At 40.6% G+C, this 16,750-nt stretch overlaps 1 protein-coding gene across 1 annotated transcript in view; it reads left to right on the top strand.

Annotated features, from left to right (window-relative positions):
- SLC2A13 (solute carrier family 2 member 13) overlaps positions 1 to 16,750 on the top strand; it is a 175,111-nt gene that overhangs the window by 143,815 nt on the left and 14,546 nt on the right. Inside the window, exon 7 of the mRNA XM_086610397.1 lies at positions 4,765 to 4,890. Coding sequence (XP_086466523.1) covers positions 4,765 to 4,890 — 126 coding nt within the window. The remainder of the gene's footprint in view (positions 1 to 4,764; positions 4,891 to 16,750) is intronic.

Raw genomic sequence — 16,750 nt, forward strand, 5'->3', positions numbered from 1 at the left:
AGAAGCTAGTAAATACACTGTTAAGAAGAAGAAAGCCAGTAATTTTAATATCAAGAAAAATGTGCACAGCTAGCCAATAAATAATTCATCTACATACTTTAAATTCTCTGCGAAAGAGGAAGGAATTGTGACCTTTGGGATCAACCTGTAACCCCAGGAACGGTTAATCAGGCAGGCTGCTCCAAAGCAGAACATCCTGAAAGCTGGCGGTGCTCAGGCTGGCAAGAAATTGCTAGGAAGAGACCTTGAAGTCAGTGCTGTCAGGCTTTCTGGATGTCAGATATTCTCATTGGTCAGATGAAGAGGACATAAGAGCATGGAAACCTTGATTGAGTTGGCAGAATCAGAGGTGGGATTTGCAGGTTTGGGGATATCTAGTCTAATGGTCTATCAACTTGTCAGTAAACATGGTCTGACAATGAAGCAGGAACCTCCAAATCCCATCCATGTCTTTTCCAAATAAACTGAGGGGCCAAGCTACTGATACTTTTGTTTTGTAGACTTCTTGCCACTGAGTGGCAAGGAATCTGGGCATCTTTGGGCTTCTGGAGCCTCACATTCCTTGTTGTTGTTATTCTGCTACACAGCCTGAAGCATCTGGAGTCTAGATGCTTGCCTTCTTGTTGGGTTGCCTACGAGTCCAGCTGGTAAGCAAGGAGGGAACTAGGCACGTTGTAAAACCTTTCTGCTGTAATGCTGCCTGGTTTCATCAAAATCAAATCATCTCTCTCAGGAATTTCAGTCTTGATGAGTTGTCAGTCTCTGGTTGAGAACCATCCTGCCTGGGAATTTTCAACTGACTTCACACAGGAACCTGTTGCCAAGACACTAGCTCATCACCTTAGCGTGGATATAAATATTTCATGATAAAATACAGGAAACATATCTCCCATTTATAATTGGATGCAAATTTCCTTCTTAACGTAGACATCCTGGAATATTCTGGTATAGAGTTTTCAAGGCCACAAGTGATCTGTGATGTAGATTTGAAGAAGTGTCAGTATTTTTATAGATTTATACTCTGACATGTATTTGGGTATATCTGGATAGAGCTGATATGTTTGGGGACACGAAGGAGATCTGTAGTATACGGTTACTTGTCAATAAGTACTATATTGTGCATTGATTTTCCTGGTATATTGTATGTCCTAATTTATTTATATCACTATCAGCATATATGTAAGATATGTGTTCAATTTCAAATTGTCTATTTTTGTTTAGCAAATAGTAATGGGGCTAGATTGAAGAAGAGCATAAGCCTGAAGCTACTATATCTTTTATTTTGATTTTTTTTGAGAGAGAGAAATTTAGAATAAACAGCCTCAGCACATGATTTTTGGTTTTTAAATTGCTTCTTAAAAAAAACCAAACACCTTACTGTCTCATTTTGTGCTGCATCTTCAGTGATCATTAGTCTTTATTAAGCTATACACATTTCTTTATTGTGTTATGAAACAGTTGTAATGTGTATATTTTGGAGGAAAAACCCATCGATCTTCATCTTGGAAAAACCAATGACTATTTACCTCATCAAAAACATAAACATTTTATATCAGTGATAAAATGGGACACAGAAGAATACTAGATGGTCTGAACAACAACCACCTACTCTAAATCTGCTGGGAGTTAGATTTGAAAGGGCTTTAAGTCTTGTATATTGAATTTCTGGGTTTCCTCTGACATAAATTGGTCTTGTCTCTAAAACCTAAAGTCAAAGCCTAATTGTATGAACTCACTGTGTAGCTAATAGCAGAAAATCCTGACCCAAAGGTAAAGAGTTTTTAAATATTTGTTTTACTTTTCAACCTGAAAGACAAGCTTCAGAAAAGCTCTGGAAAATAATAATTTTAAATTACTTAGACTGTTATGAGTAACTATAACCTCTGACATTTAGCACGACATGAAATCCAGCAACCTTTATTATCTTGAATACCAACTGGAAGACAGTTGTGCCTACCCAACAAAGCCTGAGAAACAGCTGGATTAACAGCCATGTAGGCAGACACTGGAATTGAGAATCAAACTTCTGGAGTGTTTTTTTGACTGCTGGATAGGGAAGGAGGAATAAATAAGATACCTTCTGCTTCCCAGTTAACTGGTTACTGATACTCAACACCGTATGAGGTTACGTGGAAATTATCTGTAGAGTGAGGCCAGTAGGACAGAACAGACAATACACAGTTCAGTTCTGTCATTCATCTCATGCATTGATTTTTGTGAGGACATTGAGGGAAATGATGAGGTGTCCAGTCCCTATCCTGTCCTCTGCTGGCAACACTATAAAGATGACACTCACCACTGTGTCTAATTGTCATTCCTCTGCTTTCTTATGTCCTGCTGATGTTCTGGCTGGTGTTGGGTATTTGATGATATTTCTGCTTGAAGTAAAACCTAAAAAGAATGAAATCTGAAATTTTCTGAAGAGAATTGTTGATGAGAAAGACCACTTTAATGTGTTGGATATTGCACATGATGTTCACATTGAATACAATTTGCTTATAGTTGACTTAAAAATCCACGACTGCACTTGATAGCATTGTAATGTTTGGAAATATCTACTTTCTATGCCAGTGTGCCATGCTGGTTGTGCCAGCACCCTGGGTCTTTTTAGAAATTGATGTTCTTAAAAGGTACTTTACTATACAACATAATTTGAGTGGAATATGTTCTACAATTTGAAAATCACGTATCACCATACTTTTTGACATCATAGGATTCTTTTCACTGGAAGATGCTAAAATTTTTTAGTTATTTTTAATATTTTTATTCCAGATTTAAACACTCTTGTGATTTATAAAAATGTTTTTATTCATCTGCAGTCATCTGTTCCTGTCAACTGCTTTGGTTGCTGCCCATTGCTGTCCTAATATTGATTAGCAAAATGTAACTAAGTCTTGCTAATGTAATATTGAAATTTTCCTTTCATAATTGATAACTGCAGAGTTATCATTTTCTTTTTTATCTCTGCAAGAGAAGGTGTGTTTTCTGCAGTTAGATGATTGACGACTTCCTGAAAATACTGCTTCATCTCCATTGTGAAAGTGTTTTCTGCAGTTTATATCTCTGTTTAAAGAGCTGACTTAATGCAGCTTTCCTAATATAAAAAAAAAACCAAAACCAAAAGCTGTTCAAACCTGAATTTGACCCATCAGTTAAGCAAGAGGAAGGTGTACATAAAATAGATTTATTTTCTAAAAAGTAGACAACATGGAAATTCTACATTAATTTGATAATTTAGAAAGCACACAATAACAAAGAACACACGTTTCTGAAACTTGAGAGAAGTAGGAAAATGCAAAACAAATGCAGTTTTTAACACTTTCCCAGTCTTCTTTTTTGCCAACTACCATATGAATTGACCTTATTATAACTCTTTCAGAAACGCCATAGTAAGAAAAGTTTGAACAACTAGATTTTAAGCATGTACTTTCAGACCTTTTTAAATCCATATAATCTGCTTGACTGATCTAGTTTCTTAGGTCTTTGTTATCCAGTCACTTTTACTTTTTCTCATAATGGTATAGTAGTTTAAGCAGATTATTTCTTCATTCGCTAAGTCATTGTTATGATAAAGATACACACTCAGAAAGGATTATTTCCTTGGTTTTGCTGTTACAGGGATATATGTTGAAGCTATTTTGGTCACCTTAATTACACATTTCCAGATGTTATATTTCAAAGTTTAATTTTAATTTCAAATTTCCAGACTGACTCTATGTTTTATAGTTTTTCATTCTCATATTTTTAACTCTTAAAGTTATCCCTTAGAATATATCAGGGGCTTTACTTATGAGAATGTGTCTCTGAATCTGAGACAGCTTCCAAGGAGGATAAACACCTGGGTTGTTAGACCACAGTAGCAATGGTCTTGAGCATTTGCAAGATCTGGGGAAGCTTGTGCCAGAAACTTTCAGATAACTTTCAGATAACTTTATGAAGGGTTTTGGAATACCTTCATAGCTCACATGCCCAAATCCCACTCAGTTTGTTCTCAGGGGCAGGTTTTAGACTGACACCTAAGTGAAGTATCTGTAGGGCACTTGCCATCTAGGCTCCCAGCAGTCAGTGGGGATGTGGTCAGTGCAACCAGTGGAGTCTAAAGAACAGTTTTACTGTTGAGTCACTTGAATAGCTTGCAAGATTGCATTGAGGAAACTGACTAAACATAAACATCTCTTGCTCTTTGAGACTACCAAGGAAATGAGAGATATCTGTATGGAGCTGGCAAGCCTGATGGACAGGAATGATCTGCGAGAGCACTGCACACTCTGCAGTGGCAGGTGAAAGGCTGGCGGGATATTTTTGGGCACTGGATACCTATATGTGAATTGGCTCCATTGACATATTGACTCCATCCATCAAATATAGTGGGAACTCAGGTGCCCGGTTCCCACTTGGGTATCGTGATCTCAGTCTGACTCCCACATCCAGAGGTGCCCAAATCCTAATTTGGTTATTAGGTATGATGTATGATTCTTTCTTTCCAACTCTAATCTGTCTTTTTTTAATTAAAATTCATTCTATGAGTGAATTCTCCTACAACCTGATCACATGTCACTGGGAGATTGGCAACTGGGCCACCAAAATGTGGTACAGAAGGTGCTGAAAGTAATCTGTATTAGTTTTAGGGCAGTTTCTATTATCTTGTTTCTAACACTTACAACTTGACTATGTGCATCCCAAAATTGATTAGGAGATGTTGTTGGTTTTGACATATACAAATGAATAAAGTGTAGCTGAAGTATTTGTTTCTTTCTCTTTCAGTTATTGTAATGGATGTATGTTAGATCCAGACTGTGGTCTCTGCTACAAATTGAATAAATCAAGTGTTGTTGAGTCCTCATGCATTCCTGTTGATAAAGATTCTACAATGAAAGCAGCGTGGGGCAGGTATGTCACTTTTCAAGATTTTCTGGTCTTATGCTCTAGTGACGATGAGTTTTATGCTATTGGGAACACTTTTGCTTTTACATAAAACGTCACTCTTAGGATGGTCTGGAAGAGAAAAATAACTTGGCATTGTCAAAAATGGGCAATTAGGTTCTAACAAGCGTTCTAAATAAAAGCTTTGACCCTGATGTGTGCAGCCAGTCTAGTATAGTCTGCCACTTAGTACGTATGGCAAAAGTGCACTAGCAATTAGGAAAATTACTCTTCCCTGATGTCTTAATTTATTTGAAGGGCATATTCCCTAGGTATATACTTAAAGTCCTCTGAATTAATTTTCTTTTTAAATGCTTTAATTAAACCACCCTTTTAATATTGGCCTACTAAAGAAACTGAGTTGCTCAGCTGAATAATCTAAAATTATAAACATCTGAAAAGTTCAGATTGTCAAAAGCATGGTTTGTGGCCATAGATTTCTGTGTTCCTGTGCTTAAAAGCAACGTCATGCCGTACATTGCACTTAGGGTGTAAAAACGTGTGTTCGTAGAAAAGTCCCAATGCAACTGCAAAATGCATCACATCTCTTTTCTTTAAGCAGCACAAAGATTCCCTGTGAAGTCACAGCAATCTTCAAGTTTTCTGAAGTATTGACTGTTCTTAAGGAATGGCTTTATGAGTTGGAACAACATCCTGTAAAGGCTTTATCTATGCTTGAATAATGATTAGGTCTTGGATTACAGTTTGGAATGGTTCAGTCCCACAAGGGAATTATATAATTACTGCTGATAAAAACCTCCTCACCGTAATTCATCTATGTCACCCACATGCCATAAACATACTTGGGAAATATACAAAGGTTCATGTGGTGTCTGGACTTTCATTTCTATTTTATTTTTTTAACTTTCGTGTGTATTTCTCAGAAGTTAAAACCGAGTGCCTCAGTGGCAGTGAGTCATATTGGACAGAGGTTGGAAGGTGTGAAAATATCTACTAATGGTAAAATCATTAATTTAAAATTACTCTAAAATTACCCTTCTTTTGATTTCGGTACTATTAGAATGTTATGCCTAGTAGTTCATTCCAGATGCAGAATCACAGAATGTTAGGGATTGGAAGGGACCTCAAAGGATCATCTAGTCCAATCCCCCTGCCAGAGCAGGACCACCTAGATCAGATCACACAAGAACGCGTCCAGGCGGGTTTTGAACATCTCCAGAGAAGGAGACTCCACAACCTCTCTGGGCAGCCTGTTCCAGTGTTCTGTTCCCCTTACTGGGAAGAAGTTCTTCCTCATGTTTAAGCAGAACCTCCTATGTTCCGGCTTATATCCATTTCCCCTTGTCCTATCATAGAAGAGGGTAGCTTATAGTCTTTGTAGTCATAATTCAAGAGCACTGTGATCATTTTGGGGCTGTTACTGTTTCTTAATAAATAACTGTGAAAACGACGAAATCTCACCCCTCTTGACTGTTCTGTGACTATCTTCAATGGTGCATTCTACAACATACCCTGTGTATTATCTAATACCCTGATGTGCTCACCAGCAAATCAGGGACTCATACTCATGTCTGTAAGGCAGCAGGTTTCTCTTTGTATTCCAAGTTAACATTCACTTCATGTATGCTGTAGTTTTAAGTATCAGGTCTGTAGTTGGCAAAATCATACTAGCATGCGGGAAGACATAAATGGAAACATAAACTTGTTATGAGTAGTTGATAGATAATCTATTTATTAGACCATGTTATTATATAACATGTGGTAAATGTGGGCATCAGTAATCCTTTTATATTCATGATTCACTCTCACATAGCACTCCTTGCTGTAGAGCCTACTGGAGCAAGTTAAATAGGAAAGAAGAAATACTTCCTTTCCATGTTGCAAAATACAATACTTCCATATTGTACAATAATTCCATAGCACAAGGAACCTGTTCAAAATCTTTCAAGAGAAAACAGAACAATTTAAAATTTGTTATATTGGTAGTCACAGGAGTGAAAGTTCTGGCTTAAGAAGGAAACCCAATGAAATAGCCACATTTCTTTTTCCAAAGATTATATGTTCATCCTCATTTCTAATGTTTATTTCATTGATTTCTAATCTTGCTTCCACCTGGTCTGTGTGATCAGGCAGTTTTTTAAAAGCTGGTCCTTCAAGCTGTGAAATGTCATGTGTCACTTCCTTCCAAGCCCTGTGGAACAGACAAGTATTTCACGTCCTCCTTCTCCTCCCAAATACGTGTATTTCTGCATACTGGGCCAGTGGGAATCTCCATAGATGTTGGCTTCCAAGGTTCACGTTCACGTACCCCGTGCTCTCTTTCCTCAAATCCTGAGTCTGCTTTACAGCAAAATTGATCCCACAAAGCTGTGGGATTTCCTCTTCAAGTGAGAAGATGGCTGCAGTGAAGACTGCGTGGTTACAGCCCCAGTTGTGTCTCAGAGCAGCAGGAATCGTCTGTATCTTTCTGGCAGCATAGGGAGAACAAGTGCCTCAGACAAACTAACAGCACTCGTGAAGAAATTAGTCTGTGCTGATGCTTGAAATGGCATCTCTTTGTTTCACAAAGTTACTTTGTCACACGCTGGATGTGCAGTGGAAGTTATTTTAAAAATACGTGGCACTTTTATGGTCAGAAACTGGTTTAACAATTTGAAAGATGAATTTGTGATCTATGGACAGCTGATAATCAGAATTATCACATGCTACCTCTTTGTAGTCTGATGGCTTCGTGTTATCCAGTATTGGCTGAATGGGTTTAAATGGCTTATAACCTCCAGAGTTACCCTGGCCTCATATGGCCGATTTATTTTGCTGTTAATTTTGCTCAGGAAAGAAGGAAGACCTGAGCTGTTTGGGATTTGTTGGACCTCAGTTAGCAAAAAGCAGCAGCTCTGACTATCCTGCCTGATGCGAGAGGTTCAGAGAAACGGCTTCTGCTGGACTCGGACTGACGGTGCCGTACAGAGCATTTCACTGGTGCTGCGATCACGTTTTGTTTAGGATTTGCCTGCTGGGAGGCTGGGATCTGCAGCCATGGAGAGGTACCTACGGTCACATTGCACAGGGTGAGCACAGCCACATAGCTCTGCAGCTGTCTTAACCCCAACCGTCCTGACGTCCCCTCAGGGGTTTATCTATCCCTGATGTGTAACCCACCAGCAAGGTGAGAGGTGCTTAGAGGCACCAGCAGAGAAGGCCTTGTCATATTTTTTTAAAGCTCTCTGCAGCCTTGCGAGCTGACATGGAAACCCCTCCTGTTTATATATTTATAGCTTTGCACCGTTCTTCACAGTTGATCCCAAGGTACTTCGATAACACTGACATAACGGGCAATGTTTTGACTGTTATCATAAAATACTGTAATAGATTTTTATTTGCAAGAAGTTTCCCCAGTGCCAGCCTGGTGTACTAGACACCACCTCTATGTTTATTGTTAATCATATTTATTTGGCTACAGAATGTTCGAAATTGAGAAGTTCTGGGGAGGGGAGAGGAGGGGAGAGAGCAGAGATTTCAGTCTCCTGTGGCTGCCAGCAAGGCTGTTTATGTTGCTGTGGTTGTCATAGAAACCTAGGGAGACAATTAGAGCGTCCAAATGTTTTTCAAGAAGAATATAGCGTTTTGGTTCTTTTGAATATAGCGAACTCAGTGGCCAGCAGTGGCCCTGGGGGAGGCAGATGGCGTTAGAATAATTCTGACGAAGTCCAAGTCAGACCTTGAAGCAGCACGGCTAATGCACGACGGATGCACTTGTAAGATCATGCATGCAAAGCAAAGAATAGGAATTTTTTTTTAATTTATTAAATCAGTTACATAAGCCTGACTGGTATTGGAATAACACGGAGAGGAGCGTGCGTCTTGCCCAGGGCACCAGCATAGTAGGGGGCTTTGCAGCCCTTGGTATTACTGAACCAGTTAACAAAGGAACGGTTGACATGCAAACCTTGCTGCCTCCAGCTCTGCCCAGGGACGTCTACAGGGTGGTTTCAAAACAGTGATCAAAAATATTCTTAAATTATTCACTTTGTAGTAAAAGAAGAGCTGTGTCTTCTCTCTCAGTGTGGTCTGAGGGTTAGTGTTGGGACTCTCTTCTCCAAGATTTAGGAAAGTTTTGCATTTAGCAGCAGTGCAGAAAGGCTGGCAGTTCTGTTCTCTTCATGAACATAGAATTATAAAATTCCCACAAAGTTGATAAAAAGCATTATCTTGCTTTTACAGATGGGAGCGCAATGGGAAACTTCCAATATGCAGCTCAGGTGGCACGATAGCGGTCACAGGTAGAATCCATCTCCCAGGCAGCACTGAATGTGGAGGTGATTGCTTTCAATTCTGTGCTTTCAGAGCACAGAGATCTAGTTTTTCCCCACAATTGCAATTACTCCCACAGTACTCTTGGAAACCTTGAAACTTCTGTCTGTGTAATTGCAACGACCCTAAAGGCCAGTCAAGAATGCTCTAGAAGTAATTTTAAATTGCATTAGTACTCTTGCAGTTGGAAGAATAACCACACAAGGAAAGGAGCTACTAATAGTGCCTTGACGTGACATTAACCTTGACATGAGTATGTCGAGACCGCAGCAGGCCCACAACTGTGAGCTAAAAGGCTGTTATGAGTGACTCTGAGCAATGTCCCTCTGGAGAGAAAGATGTTGACTTTATACAGTAAACAATTATGAAGAAATAATAACATCATCTGCAGATCAGAGGCAAGCCTAGAAGCCATCCTGTCCACAAAATTAGCTGGCAGGTCTCCACAGTCCCTGAAGGAGGACAATTGGGAGCAAAAATCTATAAAGGGAGACGAGCTGAGTGGTTTGCTTTCTTCAGCCATTTTTATTAACTTCATTAAAGGAACATCTTCCTGCCACGGGAGTTTAATGCTTCATGGAGAATCCTGCTTTTGTCAATATAAAGAAGCATTCCCTTCTCTAACGGAATTCATTGCAAAGACGAGTGCAAGAAGAGATCTGCATTTGGGAAGCTCTTAATTTTTCTCTGGCCAGTGCTCTCCTGAGCTTCTTCCTTCCGTGTAAAATTAATGGCATGTTTACAGATCCTCAATAATGCTGTTATGTGTCACTTGTATCCATCAGTTTGCTGAGGAGTTTCGCTGTATCTCAGAAAGCTGTTCCGAGGAAAATTTGGTTTAAATTACCCAAGCAATGTGCGGAAGCAGGTCAAGCAGGCAGTCAAACCCTGGTTCCCAGCTTCAGGAGAGTTTCTACCACAGGAATGTGCCTAATGACCTTGGCATTCAAGCCTGGATGCTAGCTAGATTCCAGTGGTTAAAAAAAACCGTGGGAGTTAATTAGCTGGATTCTCAGACAGCAGCCTGGTTTATATCCAACACAGGACATGCCAGTGCCTGTCACTGTCTCGGGAGTATTCTGGGGAGCTTTACATTCATGCAGTGCTGTCTGTTGTCAAATGCCTAGTAGATGAGACTGTTAAAATGATTAGAATGCTTATTCTTTGTAATGACATTAGATTTTTCTAGAAATGTCAGGTTCCTTTTGCCGCTTGTAAATACAGACAGACATAAATAAGTTCATTACACTCGTTTTGCTAGTCACTGTCTTATAAAGATGCTTTTGCAGCATGACAAGTACATTTGTAAAAGTTGCTGTGACCACTTGACACATGCCAAAAAATGTATGTGTGTATTCACACATTTAAAGACTGAGAATCTATTTTCAGTGCATCATGGAGAACGGGTGTACAGACCTTTCCTGTTACTACGGAAAGGCTAGCACCAGAGCAGCCTTCCAGGAATGAAGTGGTCTTCTGTCTGCGGGTAGACATTGCTTGTTTTGTCGTGCAGGAAGTATTAGTCAAAGATTTTATTGCTGAAATTATATTGGAATCTTTCTACAAGGGCCTGCATTGAAAAGTGCTACTAAATTCAGCAGTAATTAGAGAAGAAACTAGTGTTTCTCTTACTAGGTCTTCAGATCGATAGATGAGCGTTTTACGTAGTGTGATGGTTCTCACCTTTGTAAAGTAGAAATGTAGTAGAGAGGGTAAATGATTCAGGAGGGTAACAGGATCTACAGCACATTTACATCTGCGTGTATATCGGTAGCACTCAGACGAGCTGCGATTATAACCAGTGGTCTTAGCGTAATTTCTTTCTGGACGATATGCTAAACGTTTACTAAATTGAAATATTTCATCAATTAAGTAGGAACCAGAACACAGAATCTTCCCTCTCCCCTCCAGGATCATTTAGGAAAGAAAACCAAAATATTTGCGGTTTCAAATACAATTAAGTTCTGATTGTGTTCCCCATTGCCAGTAAGTATGCAAACCTGGAGCAGCCAGGTGGCAGGACACAATGCTGTTTGTCCTGTTTGATCAGGAGTATGTACTTCAGCATAATGATATCCAACATACATTAGTGAGGTATGCAAAAGGAAATGAAAAAAAGATCTGATAGTGATACAGGCTTTGTCAGCCTAAAATCTAAGGCACAAGGTCTTTTCTGGAGGAGGATATTACAGAGTGTATCACAGTCTAATTGTTGCAAATACCAGTGTGATTCTGGAGAGTTGAGGAGGTAGATTTTTTTCATATAAAATCTTTATATGTACTTAAATAATTTAAATTGAGGAGGAAATTTTGTTGTAATGTTAACAGATGATACAGTCTCTTCATATCCATTTTCAAGGGGAAGAAAACCCGTTTTGTATTACTTTATTGTTGACTGAATCTAATGCCTGAACAATTAAGGACCTTTGCATATTGTATCTGCATTTTAGGTCTAAAATAGTGAGCAGACTAACATGATAATCTAAACTGAAACTATTTACATTCCTTTAGGGTAATTACTGAAGAATTGCTATTAATAGCTCTAAATCATTGTATCTACTCAACCAATGACAAATTCTGGATGCTTGAAAGGAAGGACAAAGTCCTGTTATGAAGTGAATATACTCCAGTGAATTCTGGAAATGTTTAGTTCATATCTTGAAGACAAAATTTATTTGTTGGAGACACCCAGCACAAAATAGGATTTTAGAGCAGGTCTCTCTAATTTGAAACATTGTTCGTGTTGTTCTCTACCTGTTCATTTGTATTGCACTTTGCTGCTGAACACTGCTTCGAGATCTTACCCTAAGTTACTATTTAAAAGGCATTCTGGTAGAGAATGATGAAGAGACAGATGCTGACAGCTATTTGGGTTAGTTGTTGTAACAACTACTTCAGATGCCATAGCACTGAGGTAACTGGAATAGAAAAGCAAAAGTGACCCTTGAGCTAAAACGTGCTGAAATGCTGGTTTGTGTCAGGAAAAATTATGTTATTTAAATGGAAAACTGTTTGAGTCAGTGCTCTTCACCACTTAAAAGTGGACCAAGGAAGAAGATGCTGTGGTATTTAAAATTTGAATTTACATCCTTGTGCTGGGTTTGTGTGCTGGGGTTTTGGAAGCAGGGGAGGGGCTGCAGAGATGGCCCCTGTAAGGAGATGCGAGAAGCTTCCCCAGCTCCAAAACTGGTCGAAGCAGTCTCTGGCCAGGTCAGACCCCGGTCCCCTCTGGCCAGGGCTGAGCTGGTCAGCACCTCTGCAAATGCCCTATTTAAGACAGGGACAAAGGAACTCGGGCCAGGCGGGACCTGCAGCAAAGAGAGGAGGGAAGTGGGGGAGCTCCTGCTCCTAGGGCACCCGCTGGATGGAGTTCATCCTGCCGGGGCTGCCGAGGTTCATCAGGCCAGTCGGGCCCGGCATGGCTGCAGCAGAGAGAGGACTGAGACCTGAGAGAAACGGCCACACAGACACCAGGTCAGTGCAGATGGAGCGGGAGGAGGTGCCGGAGCTGAGATTCCCTTGCAGCCCGTGGCGAGACAGCAGCGGCCCCCCTGCTGCCCGTGGGGATTAGCAGTGGAGCAGAGACCCACCCACAGCCCGTGGAGAACCCCATGCGGGAGCAGAGATGCCTGAGCCTGAGGGAGGTTGTAGAGGCCTGTCTCTGTGGGAAGGACTCCCCCCACTGCTGGAGACTGATAGTGAAGCAGAGATGCATCTGCAGTCCATGGGAAGGGACTCCACGCCACAGCAGGTGGATGTGCCCTGAGAAGCTGTGTCTCCATGGGAAAAGCCCGTGCCAGAGCAATCTGATGGGTAAAGATTACGTCCTGCGGGAAGGACTTATGTTGGAGAAGCTCGTGGAGGACTGTCTCCTGTGGGAAGGGACCTCTCGTTGGAGCAGTGGAAGAGTGTGAGGAGTCCTCCTCCTCCAGGAAGGAACGGTAGAAACAACATGTGATGAACTGACCACAACCCCCATTCTCTGTCCCCGTGCGCCACTGGGGGAGGAGGTGGAGTTGAGAGGAAGGGATGAGTGGGGAGAAGGTGTTTTTGAGATCTGGCTTTGTTTCTTGTTGACCTCCAAGTAGCTGTTAACGAATTAAATTGATTTGAACCCCAAGCCTGTTTTTCCCGGGGCCATGGTCAGTGGGTGATCCCTCCCTGTTATTATCCCGACCCTCAGGCCTTTGGTTACATTTTTCTCCCCTCCACCTCACCGAGGGGAGGAGTGAGCGAGCGGCTGAGTGGTGGCTGAGCTGCCGCCGGGCTGAACCACGACAGTCCTGGTGAAGGAGTGAGCGTTCTGCTCATTTCAGTCATTCTCTGGTCAACTGAGATGGGAGTAGAACACACTGATGTTGTTTCCCGTTTAAAAAGTGTGTTTGCTTTTAGGTGATGAAGGAGATAGGCAGGGAAGTGAAGGGGAAAAGAAATGCCAACATATATGAGAGAGTTAGTAGTCTCTTGTCAGTGTGCTCAGACTACGTGGGTAATTTCTGCAGCTTTTCTCTCCCTCTCTTACAAAATGGACATTGGAGAAAAGAGTCTTTTATTGCCCATAGGAGTCTGCTGCTAACTAGCTCAGCTGCTCTTCTTTTTAGGGACAGATTGAAAGGTGGCATCCATGCCTCACCCAGAGGGGTTCTCCCCAGAGCAGTGTCGCAGCAGGGGCAGAGTGTGGCCCTGGTGCTCTCCTGCACCAAGGGAATTAGACCGAGAAGCAGAGGAGGGTGCTTCATCAGAGAGCATGAGCGTGCAGGGAGCTACTGGTGGGAGAGAGCTGGGATTTCTCCTTCTGCCTTGGAGCCAAAGCAAAAGAACAAACTCATACTTGGGAGCGTGTGGATTTTATTATTTTTTTTCTGAGAGAAGAATGTTTCCAGTAGTTGTTTTTCATGTGGATTCAGTTATTGACTCTGAGGATCAGATTTAAATAAAAATCCTCAGTGAAAATTGTCTCAGCAGAGACACTCTGAAATGTATTTACTAAATTGAAATTTTCACTGGTTTGGGGGCAGAAAATATTTTTGAAAGATGCATGTGGTTGGGGATTTTTATTGATAAAGAACATTCAGCAGGGTTGAACCCAGCCCTCCATACAGCATCCCTAATGCAAATCTTACACACTTTTATTCCTCAATAAGTAATTCTTCAATAATCACATCATCTGATATGGTAAAATTGTAATCTCTTCCCTTCTTAAAAGGGTGAAGTTTTCAGAGTATTTTTTGTCTTTTTGAGGGAAAATAAATTAACACATTTCTACGTTAGGACTGTTGGCTAATTCAGTATGTTTGATGAGTTTAATTCATATAAATTGTCATATGTGCTGTCTGCAAGTGCGTTTCCTTTCCTTGAGAGCGGAGGTAGTAAGATCAATCCCTCACTGGCACAAGATGCGTTGGAATTATTGATTCGTTTGATTTAAAGTTGTGACCTTATTTTAACTCAGCTTGCTGGTTAGTACAGGCCAGGAAACGGGCAGTCTGTTAGATGGCAGGTCGTACCCCTGAACAGCAGCACGCTGGGCATCTCTTCTTGCTTGTAGGATGTATAGACTTTCTTCTTTCCTGTATCTTGCCACAGCTGTCACATTAGCTTTGCATAGATGATAATGAGATGAGTTTAAGACTCTGCATGATTATGTAGTTCTTCAGACCTGTGATTCAGATTATGTATGTTCCCATTTAGCATATTTTCTTGGCAAAATAACTATTGTTAAAAAGCACTTATTTATGTAAAGTTCTTTTTAGTTGTCAGAGGCCATGGAAAACAGAAGATTACTTTGATTTCTGCTGAGTAGTTCTACTGCCAGATCCCAAAATTTGAGTTTCATGTAGCAATGAAGACTTTGGTACTCGATGTTTATAGTCATAAACTAGAGATAGCGTAACCGCTCATCGTTTCTGTATTTTAGAAAATTCCTTAGATTTAGCATAGGTATTGCACTTCATGCACAAATCAAAGCAGAGCAACACGCTATGTTAAGTGCTCACTCTCATAAATCAGGTGTGAAATAATTATCTTGCTTTCAGTGGTTTTAGAGTATTTTTTAAATCTCCTTGGGGCTTCCTTTTCTGGTACAACATTAATGATTTCCAGTGAATTTTAGAGCTGACAGTGGAAGAATCATTCTTTGGATAGCTCTGTTGGTTGATTTAATTCAGAGCCTCCTCAGTACAGCATGTGTGGGCAGGGTGCGGTGCTTCATTCCCCTTCTGAAGCACTAGATTCTCTGAGCTTTTTAGGGCAGAGCTATTGCCACCTACTGGAATCAGGGAAAAGCTCCTTATTAAAAATGCTCCTCCATCATCTATTTCAAACGATGAACGCAAGATCTCAAATTTTTAGTCTGGATAGATTTCAGTTGTAATGGCAGAAAGGCTGTTGCTGGCAATAGCTAAAATGTAGTATTCTTGTCTAAATTGCTATTATGGAAATAGAATGTAACAGTTCAGTACAGTTACGTTGGCTGGAAGACTATTGTTAGACCTATTGAAATATAAACTTTATATATATGTCAATGCTAGAAATTAAGCAGAGCAGGGAAGCTCTAAAAAAGATGTGCTAATACATGTAATATTGATCTATATTTTTAACTCTGTGTGCTTACAGTTTTTTTCTTTCAAGTTCAACAAAAAAGCAAATTCAGAAAATTATTTTTATCCCTCTACACTTTCATTTTGATTTCCGTGGAAATTTCAGAAGGGTGCATATTCTGTTCCCTCTTCGCTTCCCATTGAAATACATGGCTGGCTGTGATTCTAAGGTTTTAACAGCTCTATGGAAAATCATTTCTGCACAGTGCCGGTTTGGCAGGCTCTGTAAGACACAGGGACGGCTGCGTGGTATAGACAGTAAGTGAACTAGCTTTGAAATCTCAGCAGTGTGCTTGCAGCAGCAGAGCCTGGCCCAGGCTGCCCGCCGGGCGCTCCGCTTGCAGGGCAGGCAGGCTTTTGGGGGCTTCAGGACTGGAACTTGGCAACTGAGTTCTCTAGATGATGAATTGAGTCGGTGATGCTCACCAGTCAGTGCCACATCTGGTACCTTGTTATAATTGTGTCAGCATGTCCCATCTGTGTTTTGAGTTTGGGGTTTGGGTGGGATTTCCTTTGTTTTTCTAAAATGAACTATAAAATCTTGCCATTCTCTACTAACTTGATAGACCAGATTTCCACCCAAGAGCATGGTTTTTACTATACATTTGCATGTCAAACTTCAGGGTAATTAAAAGCAATATTTTTTCTTCTTTTTTTTTTTCTTTTCTGGAGTGTTTGGAAGCATTTGTAAAAACAAGATTGTAACACTGAAATAGAACCTATTTCATTTGGAGGTTGAACTTCCAGTCAATATTTCGTTAAGTTACCTTCATCCTGAGTTACAACCACCACCTTGATTTCTCTGTCTTTGGTCTTTTTTTGACCATGGGGTTAGAATTACTTTTGGCAATTGTAACTCAAGTGAAGCTTTTGAGATGCTGATGACATTCCTTTGATAATACTACTGACACATGGTGAACAGCACAAATGTCTATAAAGGTTACTGTAAATGCAAG

The sequence above is a fragment of the Tauraco erythrolophus genome, chromosome 4, assembly GCF_009769465.1.
Source record: "Tauraco erythrolophus isolate bTauEry1 chromosome 4, bTauEry1.pri, whole genome shotgun sequence".
Taxonomy (NCBI): domain Eukaryota; kingdom Metazoa; phylum Chordata; class Aves; order Musophagiformes; family Musophagidae; genus Tauraco; species Tauraco erythrolophus.